At 41.7% G+C, this 21,935-nt stretch overlaps 1 protein-coding gene across 6 annotated transcripts in view; it reads left to right on the forward strand.

Moving 5' to 3' along the window:
- Nucleotides 1-21,935, forward strand: part of SV2B (synaptic vesicle glycoprotein 2B) — a 65,695-nt gene that overhangs the window by 37,136 nt on the left and 6,624 nt on the right. For 5 of the 6 annotated variants that reach the window (XM_071568349.1, XM_071568352.1, XM_071568350.1 and 2 more), the window contains 10 exons: nt 7,699-7,879; nt 8,492-8,643; nt 10,487-10,620; nt 11,404-11,493; nt 13,599-13,709; nt 14,819-14,907; nt 15,621-15,785; nt 18,358-18,491; nt 19,207-19,407; nt 21,665-21,824. In XM_071568349.1, coding sequence (XP_071424450.1) covers nt 7,699-7,879; nt 8,492-8,643; nt 10,487-10,620; nt 11,404-11,493; nt 13,599-13,709; nt 14,819-14,907; nt 15,621-15,785; nt 18,358-18,491; nt 19,207-19,407; nt 21,665-21,824 — 1,417 coding nt within the window. Of the gene's footprint in view, nt 1-7,388; nt 7,419-7,698; nt 7,880-8,491; nt 8,644-10,486; nt 10,621-11,403; nt 11,494-13,598; nt 13,710-14,818; nt 14,908-15,620; nt 15,786-18,357; nt 18,492-19,206; nt 19,408-21,664; nt 21,825-21,935 lie in introns of those variants that run through there. The other variant, XM_071568354.1, reaches the window with a different exon arrangement.

Below are 21,935 nucleotides of genomic sequence, written 5' to 3' on the forward strand. Positions count from 1 at the left end.
GAACCTTTCCTGATTTAGGTTCAGCACCTGTCCATCTGCAATTAGAATAAAGATGTCTCCTACAAAGCCCAGAGCCTCCAACACATGCTCATTTCCCTCTGTGATTCCATCCCCTCGATGGTCTCTGGTATTGCAAATTAGTCTCACTAGTACTTAGAGTTCAGTGGCACTTAGGGGTTGACTTGGTCGCACTCAAAGAACTCTCCACCTCAGTACCTGCCTAACATGTGGTGACAGTCTTGCAAGGGTGTGTTTGCACAGAATGAACAGGGGCTGACTAGAGAAGGCACAGTTTTCCCTCAAATTATCACAAGGTTTTAGGGAAGCGGGGATATTTGCACACAAGATACTACCCTTGCCTTATCCCCATGTATCAAGACATGTCTACAGATAAGCTCATGTTTATTCCCAAGCAAGCATTTACCGCACCACGGTTTTGCTGAGGAAACATAACCAGTTTTGCCAGGTGCAGTTAAGGTTGCTTCCAGGCAGCTGCTAACATTTAAACACATGAGCAGGTCTCAGCCATAACAAGAGAGGCCAGGAGGGAAAAAATGGGAAATAAGTCAGGTGAGTAATCAAACTACAGCAGAAATACGAAGGGACAAATGAGAGATAAAGTAGATGCCTCCTAAAGATCAATTTAGTGAAGTTCAGCTTCTGCTAAAAGGACATTTTGCATTAAACACTCTGCATATTGCGTATTTTTCCCCCCCTCGGAAAGCAGCCATGGGAAAATATCAAGCAACTATGGCCAAATTATGCAAAAATTACAAATAAACAGATGCCCACAGTGTTTCATGAAATGTGTGAAATGGATATGACACATCTTAGAAAACGTTTACATTTTATTCTGAAAATAAACATCTCACCATCGAATGCAAATTAACAGCTATTTTCACCCTAAATATCCCTAGTGGGACAAAAAATATATTTGGAGTGTTTCTGTTATGAGACATGCTATTTTGAAGATTATTTCAGGGACTACAAAAAAAAAACAAAAAAAACCCCCAACACTATATAAATTTTAGCAGTTGATTTAATCAACTTTTAACACAAGTTGTTAAGAATAAGTTTGGTAACATGTACCAACATTATTTTTACATATTCATTTGATAAATCTGCTTTGCTGAGCTTCCACCAGCAATAGTCCGAACAATAATTACATTCTTAATTATACTGAAACGGAACATTCCTTGTCAGTATGATAAAGCCTACCAGAAACATTTTTTTATTTTCTAAGGATAATTAGAAGTCATAAAAATTTTATTTATTTATTTTCTGAAAGGCACACAGTATTATTTGGAGAAACATAAATATATATCTTCAAGTGCTATAAATCACCTCTTAGAGGACTAAATATTATATTTGCTAGCACAGAGCAGTAAGTACACAGCAACTATAAAATATTGTGAAATAGTAATGTTTTAGACTTAATCATATTGTGCATATAAAAAACTTGTGGCACAGTTAAAGCACCAGCTCTCCCAGATCCCAGAGCTGCAGTTGTGTTATCATCATTTCACAGCTCAGTAAACTGAGACAAGGAAAGTTTTAAGGGCTTTGCCCATAACTGTAAAACAGCCACACCAAAGCTGAGAGTAAAATTGCTTTTTCAGGCACACAGCTCCCTTTCCCTTTTTATGATTTAATAATATTTTTTTAAGGAGAATATCATCTTACAGACTCTTAACCTCACAATTCTGGATTAAAAAAAAACTAGGAAGAAAGATCCTATTAGTAATTGTGCAGTTGTGTAGCAATTCAAGCTTGACTGTGTGACTCAGGTTAAACACGACATGTAACAACATCCCTCCTTTTAGTTGTGTGAAGAGGATGGTTTAGTATCAGCTGAGATAAAATCTGGTCTCAGCTTCTCATTGACCTGAATTCACCTGATATGACAGTAAATCCTAATCCCCTCTGCAGAGCTCAATGGCTTTTCTTCACTTCTTTTTTTTTTCCTCTGGCTAAGCACAGACGAGCCCAGCCATGGCTTCCTTGCTCTGCCATGGCTAGTTGCTGCCTCTTTTGTATCTCCACAGACACAGACCCCCAACACAGCAGACAGCTAAAAACCCTGATGAGACCTGCCCATGTCCATGTCCTGAGAATTGGGCAAGGATTCCTGGCTGCAAATTTGATCTTGGGCGGAAATGTTCCCACACCCCAAGAAGCATCATCACCTCTAGTGGCAGGGACACAACGGGGGGAAAAAAAAAAAGGTGTTTTTGTGTTTTGGGATCACCCTACACCTTGTGCGGGTCTGATACGGGACTGGCTGTGTCCCTGCATATGAATACTGTGGAAATTTCATCTGGCAAGTTCCAGCAGTAACAGCTTTTTGTTGAACAGCAAAGGATTTGTTTGGCTTCCTCTGTTGAAAACTTAGCTTTAGCAGAGGGGTTGGGTGTGGAAAGCCAGATGGTCCTATGAGTATTGTGGTGATGGGCAAGTCCTGTGGGGAGACTGTGAAGCCGGCTGAGCGTAAACAGCCTCCCACGTCCTGCTGGCAGCATGCAGAGCATTGGGCGGGCGTCGTCCTGCCTGTGCTGCATCACAGCACTCGTGGACTCACCCATCCATCCACCTTTGGCTCCAGTGTGCAGAATCCCCTCCATCTCCGTGGCCAGATTTGCCCAATATCCACACACAGACTGCTGGAGTTGGAAAGTCGCCTTTCCCATGGGTGATTCACTTCTTGGTGTCCAAGCCATTAGCTGTGGAAGTTTCACTGCTGGTACTCATCTGCAAGGAAAATGTAACAAGGCAAGCCTTTCATTTGACTTCCATTTACAAGGTCAAGTTCATTCATGGGGAAAGCATTAATAAGCCTACAAGGAAGAGCAGATTAGAAATTTCAAGAAAAAGGGAAAAAAGGTCATTCAGCCCTCAGCTCGTTCTCTGTTGAGACTGGCCCTGTACTGGGACATGCTGGCCATCGCTATGGTACAAGAGAGTCAGGATTATCACGGCTTTATTCCTTTCTTTCAGTTACTTAAAATAATTGGATCCTATGCCTTGCCGCATCCATGTTCCAAATTCTCCAGACCTGACTCACAAAATTTTGTTTGTGTCCATAAGGAACATGCCTAACAGATTCTACACCAGTAATACTAGTTTTGAGTTTGGGTTTTATTACAGTTGGAACTGCAAAATATCTACGATCATAATCATTTTCGGTTGTCCAAGTGGTTTCCCTCTTCAAAAGCCTTTTTTTTGCTGGAGGGCTGTACTGCCAGTGGCCTGGGATTTGAAGGCAGGTAGAAGCTTTCGCTTCCCTGTGGTTACTGGCTCCATGCAGATCAGAGGAAGGCCAGGCAGCCTCCTCACCTTCCTGATAGCCCCAACAGCTCTGGGACTAATTCTTCCCATTGAGCTCTTTGGTTTTTTCTGCTCAAGTTTTCTATTTGTTCCACAAGGCCTTGTCCTGTCTTAAAAGGGATTATTTTCAGATGTGCCGCTTGCTAAGAACTTTAATCCCATTAACTAACAATGGGAGAAATTCATGCTTGTTATGGAGATTTAGGTAAATCTTGACTTTTTTGTTTTCTTTCTGAAACCCTTAGGAGTCTACTTTTAATTATATTGAAATACAAATCTACAGTTTAGCAGACACATAACCATCTACTGTATCTGCAATATATTCCTTTCCTTATTCCCAGAACTTCAGCTCTTAAGTCCACAATTCCTGTGTAACATGAAGCACACAAGTTCAGTAAAGGCTAATAAATTTCTAAGTGTGAAAATGCTGAATATGTTACTTCTTTTCTGTAGGGAATAAACCCAGTCAGTGGTCACATATTTTCCTTGTAACTTAAGCATTGGATGAGTCATAACCCAAAATATATTCTTAGAATTTCAGCTCTTTGGTTTTCCACCACTTTTATGGGAGGCTGTTGCAGACTTTCCCATAGGCATTCATTATCCTCTAGTACTCGTGGAGTAGTCTGCAAAATAATGACTTATTCAGAGTTGCCCTTAACATTTCATCTAAACACCGTATGTGTCAATTTGGAAGCTGAGCCCTCCTAGCACAGTCTAGGTCTGAGTGGTTTGAAGCTGAGGTTAGAAGTCAAGATTCTGGTGCAGACCATTATAATGTTGTACCACAGAATATTTGATGGACAGAAGTAACACAGCAAAAGAAATACCATTTCATGATCACTTTTCTTGGTTTACTTCTCCTTAAAACTTGACTTTCATTGATATAACTTTCACTGATATGACTTCCACTGATATGATTGCTATCTCTTTCGGAGGTAGCAATCATCACTGTGTTCTCCTCATGACTGTCTCTCCTCCAAGGAGTCTGTGTAAGTAACTGCTGCTCCTCCCTGGGTCCCCAGCACCTTCTTATTACTCCAGGACACAGCAATCTGCAAAGCAGACATTGTTCTACACTTTGGGTCCTGATATCTTTCAGCTGACAGAGTGTTTTATAGCAGCTGCCCCAAAATTTTTAATTATTTTGGCCAGAATGTGCAATTTTCCCCACAAAAGGACTTCTCCATTATAATGAAGTGTCCTTCTGATTTTGTTTCAGACCTGAAACACGTATTTCCGTAACCTGGATCCTTCCTCTCAGAACCAAGCCAAGCAGTCCCTGGTTGTTGCTGAGGTCTCCTTTATTACAGATTTATGTTATTTTGAATTTCTTGGGGACTATGCCTTATTCAGTTTATCATATATGATGACTAATTAAAGCAACTTCCTCTGAGTGAGCCTGTGACATTAACAGCTCTGCTATGTTTTGTGCTGCTCACCATTTGATGGATGCTGTGTTGCAGAGGTGTAATCTGCCCTTCCATGACAGGTTTGGGCTCCACAGTCACAGTCCATGGGGCTTTACCTACAAAAGAAGCTTCACGTCAGTTCTTGATGTTGAATTTCAAGCACTGCCACATCTTGTGCTAAGCCCACTCTTCCTCTGGCCAGAGGGCAGGCTGCCCTGCACCAGTCACAGCACTCAGCTGCAACAAACTATCAGCTAGAACACAGGAACAATCTCCTCCACCTTCTCCTGACCTGGGACATTTTCTGCTACTAAGAGGATTTGGATGAACATCTGCCATCCAGGGATTTTCTCTGGGACAAAAAAAAAAAAAAAATTAAGTTTGGCAGATCATTTTTTCTTCCCCGTCAGGGTCTGGCAGTGCTGGCAGGACTTGCTGTCAGATGGATGCCTGCGAGGCATCAGTGAGTAGATACAGGGCTCATAATCACTTCTGTCTGCTGGCTGCCATCAGAGCTGCTCCATTAAGTGCAGCTCAGGAGTCAGGGTAAAAGCATTAAATCTTACAGAATTGCATTAGGATTCTTCCTTCAGAAAGGTTTTGGACTAAAACAGTTTTTACTTTGGCTTGCCATTGTCATTCACACACCAGTGAACAAGCTGGAGGTCAAAGTTAATAGAAATAGAAATCCCAGACTTTCAGATGTGAAAGTATCTTCTCTTCAGATCAGTATCTGAAACCTTTCCACACCTTCAGATCACCTCAGAAGGGCAGCTCTGGTCAAGAGGGTAGGACAGGGAGTGTGGGTATTGGTTGCACAGAGCCACATGCTCATGGTGGAGGTACAACTGGGCTGGCAAAATCCTGTGCCATGGTTCTGCCAGAAAGGCTTTCAATAGGCAAGAACAGATTTTTTGCCTTTGACAAAAAAACCCCTGACTGCCTGTCAGATATTATGTTGACAGAAAGAAAGAACCGTTCACAGAAAGGTGACCCCCACTATGGAACGAGGAGATTTCAGAATGCAAACTTTTCCACTTCTGATCAATGTGAGGCAAGCATCCTTCAAATGGTGCATTGGATCTCTGCAGCATAGTTTTTAATTTAGTAATGCATTTTAAATCAAGTGCAGGCATTTGAAATCAAAAGACAGAATCAGCTGCCAAATAACTCTGTGAATTAGCCCTTAGCTGGCTTTGCTGAGTGGCACAGAGCAGCCTTCAGCCACCAGACTGATTGTCTTGTTTAAACAATGAATTTCATCTTCGCCTTGTTTCCCAAGTGGTATATTTGACAAAACAGGTCCTGGGGCAGGTGTTGGCTTTTCAAAGAAGTCAAACCTGGTTCAAGGTGAGGAATGACCCTCCAAAGGGTCAATCATACCTCAAAAATTTTTCTTTCAGTTGTGTTTCTTCAGTCAGTAAATAGGAATGTTTCCTATTAAGGCAGTGTATTTACTTGGACAGCATCCATTGCCTTCACTAGGGCCCAGGGATGCAGGGAGCACTCCAGCTTTGCTTCAACCCCTGCTCAGCTGGGTCTTGAACCTGACATGCCCCCAGTCTCCAAACATCCTCCAGCATCATTTTTTTCCTTCAAGAACTGTCTGCACTGCAAGTTCTGTTTTCCAGCAAGCAGATGTTCTCCATCCTGAAATAGCTAAGTTCATCTGGATCACATTCAGCTGTGGTCAGGCTCCATCAGGATCTCCACAGCAGGACCATGAAGTCTATAGACAAAGACTATAATCCTGCCTATGAGATCTGAGATGATACAGGAGGTACTCTTGGGAGCAGACTCTTGCAGCTCTGTTCTCCCCAGAAAACACAGGGGTTGCCACTACTTTCTTCTGAACTACATCTGGAAAATTGATCAAATAAATGAAGAAAAAATTCCTGAACCTTTGAGCATTAGTAATTAGTGCTATTTACACTGATACCCACATAAAGGAAAAGGTAATATAACCTCTGGCCTTTTGGCAGCAATGGCAGTAGAAGAGCCAAGAACAGCTGCCACATTCTCCAGGCCAGAGTAAGAAGCACACAGTGAGATGGATACAGGGAGACTATTTGGAGAAGGAACCCATTCTCTCCTATTCAGCCTGGAACTAAAATGAGTCATTGAGACTGTCTTTTGAGGACTGCATAGTAGAAGATCTAATGAAGTCAAAAAGAAGAATCCATTTTTCCTAACAATGTCAGACTGATAAATCTGTAGAGAAAACTATTAAGACAAGTTCTTCCTTCTCCTGAATTTGCGGGGCAAGACTGCACTTTTGAGCAAGGTGTCCTACTGTTAGATGCCAGATCTTGGCTCAGTAACTAAGTAAGTAGCTGTGCTGCACAAGGTGAGTCTGGGTAACAGACTGATCCTTTCAGATGCAGCTGGGAAAGGCAGAAAGTGAAAGAGATGCAAAGAGATTTAGCTGTGCTTGACTAGTCCCTCTGCTCTCATAGCTTTCTGAACATAAACAGCAGCCTGACAGAGCCTCTCCCTACACATCCTCCATCTCATTGCACTTAGGGGGGTCAGAGGAGTTAAGACATCAGACTTCTGTTGTATTGTTGGTGACACACAGCTAGGACACGTGCATCCTAAGCTGCTTATGCCTGGCCATTGCTTACGCCTGGCCATTGCTTACGTGCAGGGGATATGTGAGCAGTGAGGCTGGGAAAGAAAGATGTGAGTCTGGTCAAATGAGGGTATGACCATATTGCGTGTTGAGGTGCAGCAGGGTGTGACACAAGCTCATGGGCATGAGATGGGAAAATTAGGTTCTACCAATTGGCAGAGTTTCTGGCGCCTGAGATTTGGGGAGATGGGGGTATCTTTACTTTATTGCACAGTTTTCCAGGATGACATCAGCTGCCAGATGGGCACTTTAAATCTGCTTCTCTGTCTCATACTATTTGCACCCAGTTACCAAACTCACTGTCTCTCTCCCTCTCTCTCTCACTTGCAGGCTTGATAGTCTACTTAGGAATGATGGTGGGGGCTGTCTTGCTGGGCGGCCTCGCTGATAAACTGGGAAGAAAGCAATGCCTCATCGTATCACTTGCAATCAATGCTGCCTTTGCTTTCCTCTCCTCCTTCGTCCAGGGATACGGATTCTTCCTCTTCTGCCGCCTTATCTCAGGCCTCGGGTGAGTAACTGGTAAATCCATCCCATGTCCTGAAGGAGTCTCACCACAGCTGGGCAGTTTGAGAGTGGGGGATGAGAGAAAGAAGGCTGCTCAGGAGAAATATCCCTAGTACTGAGCCGGGATGGCGCTGTTGTTCAGCATGTGTGGTTGTGTTACCTCACTCTTGACCCTTAGAGCATTAGTGGTAGGAAAGTTTGGTCATTGACATTCTTCTGGTACTACCCAAATTGCACAGAAAGGTGGGTGAGATTGATAAACACCGAGCTCAGCTTACAGTTCTGATTTCCAGGGCCTCCTCATCAGTTCTCATTGTCTACCTCTATTTTGCCTCCCTAAAATGGGTGATAGCAGAATCACCAGAGAAGATGTCTAGGCAAAGAGCAGGGCATTGCACTAGTTTTGTACAAACTGTACAGGACATTCAGCTTTTAGAGCATGAGAGGAAACTTATCTTTGATGTCTAAGACTAGTCCAGCCAAAGAGAGATTGGCATTTTTCCTCCAAGTCTCACTTTTGAGCAGCACACCTCTGCGTGTGACCTCCCCTCCTGATATGTTCAATCCTAACTACAAAGACATTGAATAAGACTCTTATTCTGTTTTTTCTTCTCAGTATTGGGGGTACCCTCCCCATCGTGTTTGCCTATTTCTCTGAATTCCTGTCTCGTGAGAAGAGGGGGGAACACCTGAGCTGGCTCTGCATGTTCTGGATGATTGGTGGCATTTATGCTTCAGCAATGGCTTGGAGCATCATCCCACATTATGGTAATTGCTTTGTCCTTTTGACTTTCTACAACACCACTTTGCTGCATCACTGCACTACCCCAAACCCCTGCACAGGTAGTGATAGTCCTTACACATCCCAGCATAAACACCACTGAAAAGAATAGATAGACCTGAATGTGCACAAAAGGTCTGACAAATTGACTGCATGATTGAGTGATTGATACTAAGGCTGTAAATAAGACTGATGAGGGCTACTTTCCATCAAAAGCTTCAAGCACACCCCTTGAATTACACTGCCAGAGCCAGAGCTCTTAATTGATATGGGGAAAATGGACTGAGATTATATTGCAAAAATCAATTCAGTTATCAAAAATAAGTAACTTTAATCAGAGAATTACTGGAGGCTGTGAATTATATCAGTGAGGAGTGCACATGTGCTTTTCCTTAGCCAAGTGTCAAACTCTCAGGGCTGTGTACCTGGTGACACATCTGCTCCACATGGGACAGGCTGGAATCACATCTGACTTCTCCTGAAAGGGTTCAGTAGTGGAATGGGTTCCCTGCCCAGAGCTGGAAGTGGGAATGAAAAAGTCGATGGGTGTAAACTGAGACATATTTGTTTCCCCCTCTGAGGGGTGAAAGTTTGCATGTCACACGGAATTCCTTGTAACTTGTGAATAACCTAGGAAAACATCAGAAACAAGTATCTACTGAAAAGATTAATTTCCTCAGTTTTCAGTGACACCAGCTGTTTACAAAATCCTATTTGAGGAAAGTAGGACAGTCCACAAAAAACAACAAGAAAACTACTAACATTTACCTATCTATCAATCCATTTTTATCATGCTTAAAACACTTTAAGTATGAAGAAATGTTCATGCTTTTGATTGATATGACAGAATCTATTGGAAAAAATAGGCAAACTTACTGCAGTGGTGTCAGGTAGAAATAATTCTATTATCTGCAGCTACAATTTCTTTTAAAAGCCTTTATATATTTACATTACAATTATTTTTCAGAAGACTTTTTGATGTTGTGTTTTTATAGCTTCTCTTTTCTATTTCCAATGTTCCACCTATTATTTTGGAATGTTGTAAAATTACTAGAACCAAATGACTGGCTCAGATGAGATCTCTGCAAAAACCATTGCTTGATGATTTTCTTATTATCTAAATACAAATGTTTGTAGAAAAAAAAAAACATTCCTTCTGAGATTTGAGCCTAGGGAAAGTAATTGGAGCAATGTAAGAATGATGCTGGACTTTCCAGTCCTTAGCAGGGAATACCCAGCCTGGTCAGACACCAGGAAAAAAGCAGGAGAGGAGGAATCTTAAATGCAGGATTAGGATTTTGATTCTTCTAAGTTTGAATCCCATCTCAAGTTTAGCAGGTCTGGAAAAAAATAAACTTGCTTTCCTAGCTCACTTCCATGAGATGTGAAATTCATATGTGATGTAGGAGATGAAAAGGAACTGTATCTAAGGTGCCTCTCAGATCAGAGATTTAACCTTTGTAAACTTTGAGTGACTTCACTGAGCAGGAATAAGTTATGGCCCTGATTCCTGTAGCATTTCCCAGCCTTACTTGCCTACAGCTGCACAGAGCTATTCTTATCACTAGGTAATTTCTAAATTTGAAGATAAAAGAAGGTTTTTAAAAGGCAGAACCTGAGCATATTCCATTTTCTGTAATGAACATGAATTCACTTGCTGCTATCTACTGAGTGTGTTACTGAGTCTCCAAGAGTCATCAGTACCAAGAGCAGCAAACTTTCAACTTGTCCTCATGTCATACAGACCTGTAAAGTTCAGAGGCACTTTAGGAGAGAAGAAGTCAGAATGCCTGGTCAGTATTTTTACTTGTTGGCTCTTGCTGTTTCCAGGCTGGGGGTTCAGTATGGGAACCAAGTACCACTTCCACAGCTGGAGAGTCTTTGTTCTGGTGTGCTCTCTGCCCTGTATCGCCTCCCTGGTGGGACTGAAATTCATGCCTGAAAGCCCACGGTTTTTGCTGGAGGTAAGATGATTCATCTGAACGTTACAGTCAGGTATCAGCAGAGGATAGTACGTCCCTAATGTGTCACTGTCTGTTTTTTGTCTCATCAAACAGAGAGCACAAGCTCAGGGGCAAAGCCACTCCTGCATGTCTACACTAGCTCCACAGACTGCTTAAGCCCCAAAGATTACAGACTGTGGGGTCAATCACTTATGGTTAATGTGTCACTGCTGGAAGGAGTTCAGAAAGAAGGTAGTGAGGGCTGGGAATTTCCTAAGTCTAACAAAGACACTTTGAAAACACCTCACAGAATTTGGGCATGGAACTCCGGAGTCCTGATGGAAGAGCAAAGGAAGGAGTACATTTTCCTGAGTAAAATACATAAACCTCAGAAATGTTAAGCAAGTTATTCTGTATTCACATTTCACAGATGTGAAATGTAGCAATACCTGGGTTCAAGTTAACCCTGCACATCTTTAGCAGAGTTGGAATGAGAGTCTAGGTCTCCTCATACATCTCCTCTTCTTTCATCTAGTTTTAAAACCCAATTTCTGACCCCTTTTCTGCCTCGCACAATTTTAGGATAACTTCTTTCTCCAGCACAGAGATGCTCCAGCACCAGGATGCTGGTGTGCACTCTGTGAACACCAGCCATGCTTTCAGATCTTCACATTTAATGCAGCCAGTGCTGTATGTGTGCTTCTCCACTGTGCTGTACCTCTAGAACTGGTTTCTCTGTGTGCTTTGATATAGTAAAGAGCTGAGATCTCCAACATTTATTTTCCTTTTCTTTGGTGTTTTCAGATTGGTAAACATGATGAAGCCTGGATGATCCTCAAGCAAGTTCACGACACCAACATGCGGGCCAAGGGCGAGCCAGAAAGGGTGTTTACGGTGAGTTTAACAAAACCATCAGTGTGTGAAAGGAAAGATGAACATAACCTTCTTTGGTGCAGCACAGCACCACTTTATTCCTCCTTGAGGGTCTTTCAATGTAATCCCCCTCAGCAATCAGAAAAAGGACTCTGAGATACGTTTTGTACTTTTAAATTTCGATGCCAGTCTGTTTTTGCGAGAATTATTCAAGTCTGTCAGTTGCAGGGAGTACTCACCATTCATATAGATCAGTGATTTTCTAATCACACACATGCTTAATTGGTCTGCTTTAAGACACTGAAACCAAATAACAGAGATATTAGTCATGTGGGAGACCTGAGTCACTCCTTTCTCCATTCTGGCTTCTAATCAAACTCTGATTAAACTTCATGTACATTTTAATGAGCTTTCCAAACTCCACCTGCCTCACACCCAGTCTTTAATCTCTCCAAGGGAAAGTGGGATGAGTGGCTATTACTCATTAGTCTGCTTCTTGTTGTGAAAAAGGTCACACCAGTGGATTCATTAATAGTAAAATCAGGAACAAGGTTTATGCCAGGGTTAGCTGCAAATTACTATAATTCAGCTGTAAACTCCTGGTGAGCCAGCCAGGGAAGAGCTCTTGATTTATGCTTGTAAATATGAGAGGGCATGTGCCCCTAAAGGATAGAGAAATGGGGATACAGTTGTGTGTAAAACATGCATTTTTAGTCAAGAAAGAGAGCAGGGCTTCATGTTCAGAAGGGTTGTCAGGAAACTGGGCCCCTCAGGAATGATCCTTCAATGAAATCAAATTTTCATATCTAAGCATGACAATTGTGTGCAGCTTTGACAGGAACTTGATGAGCCTGTGTTATTTTTGCCTACCAACCTAAAGCAAACCATGATAGCAAAGGTGAGAGAGACCTTCTCTTTAAATCCATAGTTGGCTTTGCTGTAACGCCAAACTGTAACTAGCTCAAATATATATATATATATATATATGTATATATATATATCTCACAAAGTAGGGCACTATGAGACTCTGAGCTGAGTAGGAGAATGAAGGAGCAGCTGTACAGCACCCATTAGTGCTTGTTACTCCATCCAACAGTGTCATGAATGCTGCAGCAAGAGCTGATCTCAGTATCACACCTTGAGGTGCAGCGTGCCAGCTGAATTGAGATGGACTGACATCCGTTGGCACAGGCAGATGATCAGTGTGGCTGGTGTAGCACAAACTGTCAGATTCTGTGTTTTTCTGATAGGCCAGAAGTTGGCAGTTTGTGGTGAGTCAGCTGGTACCGGGACAGTTCCCAGATCTGACATTTAAATGGTGCCAGGAAATGGAACACGGAGACTCCACAGCTGAGCCAAGGTGCTCATTCACACCCAGAAATTTATTCAGCAAATTTGCACCTCCTTCTTGTGTTTACAAACAGATTTGTTTTCCTTGAATATATTCTTCATTTAAAGTTACCAAGCAAATATTATCTGGGACCCAGTTCTAGGGTTTCTTGATCAGTCTGATTTGTGTGTTCAGTGTTTTAAATTCAGACTGTTTTGGTGAAGTGAACTGATTGTGTGGTGTGGGCTCACTTGATGGCAGGATGCATTTTCAGCTGCAGAGAGCCCCATCTACACATTCATTTGTCATAGAAGTTAGAAGTTCTGCCAGTGGTATTTAAAAGGTGCTGAATGAGAAATATTCCTGTTAGTTGTCTTAGAAGAACGATCCTGAGGGCATAGTTTGGATACAAGTGACTGATCTTGGATATAATTTTTACTATAATTGCCTAGTCTTAATTTCTAGTGGGAATCTAAAGATAGAGAAATAAGATAATACACTGGCACATTAGCTAATAAATGAAGGAGTGAAGTGGGCATGATGCACTTAAAATATTTCATAGAAGAAGAGAGAGAAAGGATGGATGAAAGAAAAGAAGGCATTCTATTTCTGTAATAGTTTCTTGCTGTAATTAAATCAATTAACTAAGTTGGTAATGCTAACTTTCAAGGAAAGGATAGTAAGGGTTATCAGGTGGTAATATTGCCCAAAAGACAATTTAAGGAATTTAAATTCACCCACGATCAAATCTAGAAATTTCAGCCCAATTTTTTCCTCTTTTTTTTTTTTATTTCAGGTTTCCTATATCAAAACTCCAAAGCAAGTCGATGAATTTATTGAAATCCAGAGCTCAACAGGGACCTGGTACCAGCGGTGGCTGGTCAGAATCACAACTACTTTAAAACAGGTAAAGAGAAGAAAAAAACATCACACAGGGGATTTTGAGCTTTGGACTGGAGTGCCTTATTGCTCCAGGTCACTGTGCTTTGAAACCCTGACTCTGACCCAGAAAAAGCTGCTGTTTTTTTGCAAAGGGCTGTAATCTGACTGTGCTTTGTGTGCACGTGTGCATGTGCAAGCTGTCACGCTGCCAGTCAGGCCCCAAAATTCCCCTCAGAACATCACTGCAGTCCAGCAGTGTGGCACTTCCAGGACCAGCCACAGCCCCAAGCACTTGGCTCTCTGCCTGAGATGATAAATATTGATTCCCTCTTCACAAGCCTAAGTGAGATTACCACCTACAGTGGATTCAGAAAGTGTTTACTCTTTGTTCCTGCTTAGATTGAGTTTCCAATAGTGTTATATTTTCTCCTTGGCTAATTTAACCTTTCACACATGCTATGTTGCTCACCTAAATCCAGGAAGGACTTTGTGGAACACCTTGCTAGAACTTCTGATCTCAAAGGATGATCTGAAAGTAAAGGAAAGCAATAGCAATGCTGTACTATTACTATATTTACGTGGCAAGTTAAGAGCACGAGGAGTTATATCCCCTCCTGTTCCTGGCAGTATTTTCTGCATTGAGTCAAGAGGAGCAGGTCTTGGTCTGCCTCTTTCTCTGCTGGACTTCTTCCTACCTGAGTTCATCTTACCCCTCCTAAAGTGCCAGCTGTATTTGGGTTTTTGCTCTTCAGTGAGCTTTGGAGCTTGGTTTGAAAGCACCCCTGAGACTATACATATACTTGAAAAGATAAAGTTGTCAGAGAGTTTGAGAGGAGGCTCATATCCCTCTTTACTGATATAACCCAAGCGAGACACTGCATCACACCAGCCCAGACCTAGTCATACACTCCAGGACATTCCAGAGGGCTCAGATCAAAACCTCTGGCATATAGCTGGATGAGCAACCTTTTTGTAAGCCGTTTATCTCAATAAACATCATAAACTTATATAACATCTGACCATCCCCTAATGAACCTATTTGTCTTACATTAGATTTATGATGCACTCAGAAATTAATCTGTTGAGTGTCTGCAAGGGTGTCTTGACAGCTAATTCTTTCTTGTGGATTTGTAGGTCTGGGACAATGTGCTATATTGTTTAACAGCCCAGTACAGGATGAACACACTGATGCTGGCTGTGGTTTGGTTTACAATGGCCTTAAGGTAAGGTACTTCTTTAACTTTTTCAGGAAACTAAAGGGCCCTCAGAGTTTGAATAATTATTTTCACATTCAAATAAACTATTACAAAATTAATCTTGGTCTTATTTTAAAAAGTCCTTGTGTACTAATCTTTGTTCTCCTATAAATATTGATCAATCTGATTGCTTATATGAGGTGTAAGGGGCTTTGAACAAATCAGGACTTGAGAATTGACCAGTAGTACAGTAATATGTTGACTTTCTCACCTCTAGATTTTTTTATTTGATCTTGTCCACACACACACAAAAGATACAACCCTGCCTGATTCTTAGCTGTTCCTTGGTCTAGAGCAAAGCTATTCAGGTGAGCCTAAATCCAAACTACAGGTAAATTTGTTTTAATTCTCACTTAAATCTCACCTTACAGAAACCAATCAAATTTCTCACTGCTCTGCTAGTCTCTTGGGCAGCAAGAATAGGACATTGCTTTATTCCACAACCAAGGGGAACTTAAATGAATTACCCTGCTTTAAGTGAACAGGAATCAACCTACATGCTTCTGAGATTAGCTGAGTGTTCAGGGTGGAGAAACACTTTGCTCAGTCCTTTGTCAGAGCTGAGCAACGATTTGTATCAGAAATGTGTTTGTATTAGGAGTTTAACAAGTTTACAAGTTAGGCAGTACGTCAGCGGAAGTATCTTTTATTACTGATGTATTTTTCCCATCCTGCTCTAGTTACTATGGCCTTATTGTCTGGTTCCCTGATATGATCCGGTATCTCCAAGATGAGGCATATGAATCCCGAGTGAAGATCTTTGATGAGGAAGAAGTGTCCCACTTCACCTTTAATTTCACCCTGGAAAACCAGATCCATAGAAATGGGGAATACAGGAATGACAAGTAAGTAAACAGAATTTGGTTTGATGTATTCAAACTGAAATAAGTGTCTAGAGAGCTCTTTTTTTCCATCAGCTTGAACCATTCTGTTGTTCTTTTGGACACAAACTCTAAATCCCTCAAATCCCAAAGGCAGTTTTCCTTAGACAAGATATCCTTTTTATCCCGTTTTTCCATATACTCTGCCTCAGTCACTGGCACCTCCAGACCCCAGGGCATGGCTGGAAGGAGTCCTGCTTCCAGCAGCCTGTTGTTGGGATCAGGACAGTGGGTGCCCACCTGGCTTGGCTGGGCTGGGCAGCTCTGGATGCAGAGGTGATTTCTGTTTCCTTAGCCCACACTGACATCTGCTGGTCCTGGGCAGCAGAGACCATCATTGGTAATAAAACTGCTCTGCTGCTATATTTCCAAAATAAAATGCTGTTTTCTCCTGAAATCCTCAATATGAATTATCCAAGGCTCCATCCTGCAGCCCATCAGTGTGAGCTATGCCATGGCCATATTGGTGCGCTTCTCCCACTCCAGCCAGTATCCCACAACTGAATGTAACACCTTCTCTTTCAGTACTTTGAAGTCAGTGAAATTGCTCCAGCAAAGCATCATTGCTTTCTTTCATTTTTTCTCCTATTTGGGCTGAGCTTGGTGTTTTTCCTTCTTCTGTATCCAGCCTGTACCCTAATCACTCTACGTTCCACAGTGATATAAATCCTAGCCATTCCATTACTGCTTTTAAAGAGCCTAATAAAAAAGTGGAAAAAATAACCTTATGTAATTTCTGTGCAGATCCCATTGCCCCAGACTCAACAGGATGTTGCTCCAGCTGCTTTGCACCATGTGGGGAGTTCCCACTGGGTGTTCAATGATACACAAAGCACTTATTGTTTTAATCTTCACAGCTGAAACCACATTTCATTGCCCAGCCGGGTTGTTCCTCTCCCCTCAGAAACTATTTGTGTCCATTTCCTTGGTTTATATTTCATAGACATTGGTGGGGGACCCCAATATGTGTCCTCATGTAATTCCAGAGACGTTCCCTGTAGCAAAGAGCTGTGCTTGATGGTGCAAATGCAGCCCTGCAATTCCTGTTCCCCAAAAGAAAATGGTGATGTGTGGATGTTGGTCAAATTTAGGGATTGGGGACCTTTTTCTTATACCCAGAGCAAATGCTGAGATTTCAATAACTTCACTGAGAATTAAGTACGCTGAGCACCTTACTGGATGAAGATATAAATCTGTGATGTACATTGCTATGCTCCTGCCTTGGCCCTCTCCAATTCAAAAGCTCAAAACTGATCAAGCTGTGTTCCAGTAATGCTCAGAGAGTATCTCAATACGGTTTACAGCTGTGTTTTCCCTCCAGCCCTTGGCTGTGAGCTAAAACTCCATGGATTACCAGGCCATTGCTATCTGACCCTTTTAAAGATGGATGTTAGAAAAGCAAACTGCAAGAAACACAGACTTTTAACAGTCTTTGGGAGTAAATACGTCACAGGCTATTACTGAGCAAATGCAAAGCAGTTTTATGTTTTGCTGTAACCTATGAGATCTTCTACATGGAGCAAAAGACTTGAATACTCTTCTTGTATTTTGTGCATTAATAATCTCTTAGTAAGTTCAGTTAAGAATCCCCGGGGTGCTCATCTAAAGGTGTAAACAGCCATCACACCACACTGTTGCAAGTGCTAAATTAAATTAAGCTTGTGAGTATATGTTAGAAGGGGTTTTTATTTGGTGACAGTCGTGGTGGCCTCTTTAACTAGAGCAGTAATGCTTGTTCGTAATAGCCCCTTACATCTTCCAAACGTGCCTGTGCATTACCTAATACATCTTCTCAGAGTTCCTGCAAAATCTTACAGGTAAATCAATATTGTGTCATCCTTCATGCAGTCAGGTCAGACATGTCAAACTTCCCATCAGAGGAGAAATCAATCACCTGACACAGTTTATTATTTTTAGTGAAATCTGTTTTCATTTCATGATAAGCAATAAACCTCTAACAGACATTGTTATAAGCAGAACTCAGATAATCTCCCCACTCTTTGCAGAAACCCTACTGCATTTTCACTTTAAAAAATCACTTTGAGTTTAAACAACTGTCAGAAACCTTTCACCAAATGACTCAATATGCTCCTGATAATGTCTGGTTTTATTTATGCTGGAGGAAGGGGGAGAACAAGGAAGGCAACAGGGTCAGATCACAAAGGAAATTACCTGCATTGAGTGAAATTCTATTTCTTCAGATGGTCTGAGACTGAACATGAGATGATTTGTGTCCCCTCAGCCTTAGAAACATATCTTGTTATATGTGATTATTTCGAGTAATAGAGAAACTGCCAAAAATCCTAAGAAATCCATATCTATTTAAAAAAAAATCTTCAAATCTTTCTCTCCTCCTAAAACATAGAATGTGTAAGCATGGAGTTGGAAAAACAGTTATTCATTCAAGCAATACCTTTTCTGTAAATTACCCTGGAAATTGCCATTAGTGCTCTGTCTCTTGAAACAGCCACTGCACGCTACACAGTGTAGAAAATACCTTAAAGCACAGAGTGAAGTTCTGTTTCCTGCCCCACAGATTTATTGGCATGAAATTCAAGGAAGTGAAATTTGAGGATTCATTATTTGAGGATTGCTACTTTGAAGATGTGACATCCAGTGAGACCTTCTTTGAAAACTGCACCATCATCTCGACTGTCTTTTATAATACCGGTAATGAGATTCCTGCTGTGGTGTCATCTCCTTAACTAGGAACTATTTTAGCAGAAAACTATCTTATCAGAACTATTTTATCTATTTTCTGGGGGTAAGGATGGTAGGGATCTGTATGTTTGAGTGTGTGCTGCGTAAGGAGAGTGATAATGGAAAAAAAGAGGATGATACATTTGGAAGGAGACTTCAGGTTGTTCCATCAGTGATTTTAACCACATGGCTTCCAGTGTCACTGGCTGCTGGGTGGGAAATGCAAAATGCAGTTCTCAGACCATGACAGGTTAAAGTAATGGCAAAATTCTTAACACTTTACAGGTGTATTCAGTAAAGTTGGCCTAAAGTATAATTTTAACCACTTGGTGGTTGATGATTGTAAGCAGGAAAATAGTCATTAATTTGTCCTAAAGAACCTTTTCTCTTTTACTCTAATAAAGAACAAACCATAATGCCATCAAAATCAAAGCCTGCATTGCCCTGTCCTTGTGGCATGGGGATACTGGTCCAGGTGACTTCAAAAATAAAAGGAGTGTATGATCCTGTGTCAGGAACCAATGACAGAGCTAGACTTTGCCTCTGGAACAGAAACTCCCTGACCATTTCTATTTGATGAGAAGCTTTGCTTAGGTCTTTGATTTGGTTAGATCCTGGCTCCCATTGGTGCTGTATGAAGGAGTTCAGCCAAGCAGGGTCAAGACTTTGCCTTTTTCTCTCACAGATCTCTACGAACACAAATTCATCAACTGCAGGCTCATAAACAGCACATTCATGAAGGAGAAGGAAGGCTGTCACATCGACTTCGAGGAGGACAATGATTTCCTGATCTACCTAGTCAGCTTCCTGGGCAGTCTGTCTGTCCTGCCAGGCAACATCATCTCTGCATTGCTGATGGACAAAATCGGGAGGATAAAGATGATCGGTGAGTGTGGCTGATGGGTGATGACACAGGCTGTGGGTGGGAGCAAAGAGCCATGGTCAGCACGAAGAGCTCACTGCATCTGCACACCAAGAGCGCTCTGCTGGGAATGAGTCATTCCCATATCAAAAACTGCAGAAGAGTAAAGACTACAGGGTGAAACAAATGATCTACTCCATTGCAGTGACCTATTCTCTGCCTCCTCACCCTGCTTTTCTGTGTGTATGTGACATACTTATTTTTATTTTATTTTGGCTTTTGTGTCAAATCCTTTCCTTGTTCTTCTTTCCTAAGAAGCAGAGCTGAAGCAGGACCTCTTGGTGCTGTTGAGTTGATGCAGAAGTCCAAAGCCTCTGTATAAATAAATGAACAATTTGCTTGTAGCAATGAATATTCATGAAGGTTATTTGATGTGGCAGCTTGACAGCCCAGGAGTTCCCCCTTTTGCTTTTTCTGATTTTGAAATGATTGTACAAACAGCAGAGGGACCATATGGTAAATTAACTGACTATGTCATAGCCAAGCAAGGTGTGACCTTTTAGCGCTATGGAATAAGTTACCAAGTTATCACCTTATCAACTTGATGAATACTTTGAGAATTTCTGGTGTTGCTTCCTCCAGGGTTCAGACCTTGTTCTCCAGGTACTATAGGAATGATGCCCAAAGGGATAGCCAAGGGAAGTTAATAAAACCAGGGATGTATCTCAGGGGTAAGGAATAAATCATGCTCTTGAGCTCGCCTCTCTCTCCTCTGAGAACAGAGGGAAGGTTAGTTAGTTTTGCCTCACCATCAGAAAGGTTAAGGTAGAGCAAGATGACCCCACTGGTGTGTCAGGAATGTACCTGGGGAAAATGATAATTCATGTGGTAAATTTGGAAAACACCCAAACAAACCTGAGGCTCTGTGGGAAATATAGGAAGCTGAATGACAATGAGGTTGTCGATCCTGCAAATATGTCAGCATTTCAATATTTTCATCTGGAATTGAGATGACAGCTGGAATCCTAAATGCTTATTCCTTCTGTAAAATGAAAGGCACAGGACAAAAATTAGTAATGACACTGTGAAATGTTTCACTATGAAATTTTCAAGTGAAACAGCCTTCTGGCATCCCACCTGTATCACTCTGTTGAACATATTATTTCTGGTCAGCTTAACGGGAAAACTGAATTTTGCTTTTGTGTTATTTGCCTCTCTGGGATTTCAGTTCCATTTTATCGTGTCCTGCCAAACCTTCTTTTGTACAAAACAGCAGATGTGGTGCCCTCATGATGACCCTAATGCTGGACTGTGCATTTTTAACACAGGGAAATATTCACACTGCACTATGGGGATGTGGTTTGGCCACGTACCGTAAAGGAGAAGTGAACGTGGAGTCCTGCACGGCAGCTTTGCATAGGCGGGGCACTGCAGTGGCAGGATGTAACATAAAGTTCAAAGTCAAGCATTTTAGTTCTAGTTCAGCACCCAAATTATTTCGTATGGTGCCACATTGATTAAAAACAAAAAAACAAAGCTGAAGAAAATTGTTCAGTTTTCAGGTAGTAAACGGAGCTATTTCAGTGATAACAGAACTTTCCAATGAAAAAGTTTGATATTGCAACAATTGCATTTTTCAGGTGAAAATTCCCAGTGGGTCAGAAGGTAGTGATGTAGCTATTAATATTTCTAAATCTGAACTGTGCCTAACTGAGCATGAATGCTCTTACTTTCTCCCTCGGTGGTGTTCATAAAATTATGGCTCCTGTGCAAATGTGCCATGAAATCTAATGATGTTCTTATAATTAAAAGAGACCTCAAGTGCTTCATACAAGTGACTGTAAATTATCCTAATTGGGACTAGAAATGTGTCGAGTGACATCAATATGATATGAAATGCACTAGCATAATACTTGAAACTCAAGTTGAAAAGCCTTCACAATGATGCTTCCTCCTCATTGGCTTTTGTGTTTGCTTGCCTCTGGTCTTCCTGGGTCCCTCTGTAAGTCTGGGATGCTGGAAACCTGCCTGGAAAAGCCTGTCTTCAGAGTCTTTGTAGAGCAGGACTCTCAGCAAGATCAGATGGTCATTGAGAATATTTTCAGGCTGGTTTTCTACAAGACAGATAGGCAGCACAAAGGTATTTTTGGATTCTTGCAGATTTAGTTCTTCTTGGGATGAAATACCATCACTTGAAAGCCATCTTTATCAAAAATGTGTTTGCTCAACTGTGGACAGGGGAAGCTGTTGCCAACATTTTTCTCTTGGTTTCACCCCATAGGTGGCTCAATGTTGATCTCAGCAGTGTGCTGCTTCTTCCTCTTTTTTGGCAACAGCGAGTCAGCAATGATTGGCTGGCAGTGCCTCTTCTGTGGGGCCAGCATTGCTGCCTGGAATGCCCTGGATGTCATCACTGTGGAGCTCTACCCCACGGACAAAAGGTGCTCAGAGTATTTCTCCTTTGAGTCTTCACCCTCTGACTTTGTCCTCTTGGTTCCTGATGGAAAAAGCCACTTTAGAGACATGTAGATGGGAGGAAGGTGGCATTTTAT

This window comes from Pithys albifrons, chromosome 13, assembly GCF_047495875.1.
Source record: "Pithys albifrons albifrons isolate INPA30051 chromosome 13, PitAlb_v1, whole genome shotgun sequence".
Lineage (NCBI taxonomy): Eukaryota > Metazoa > Chordata > Aves > Passeriformes > Thamnophilidae > Pithys > Pithys albifrons.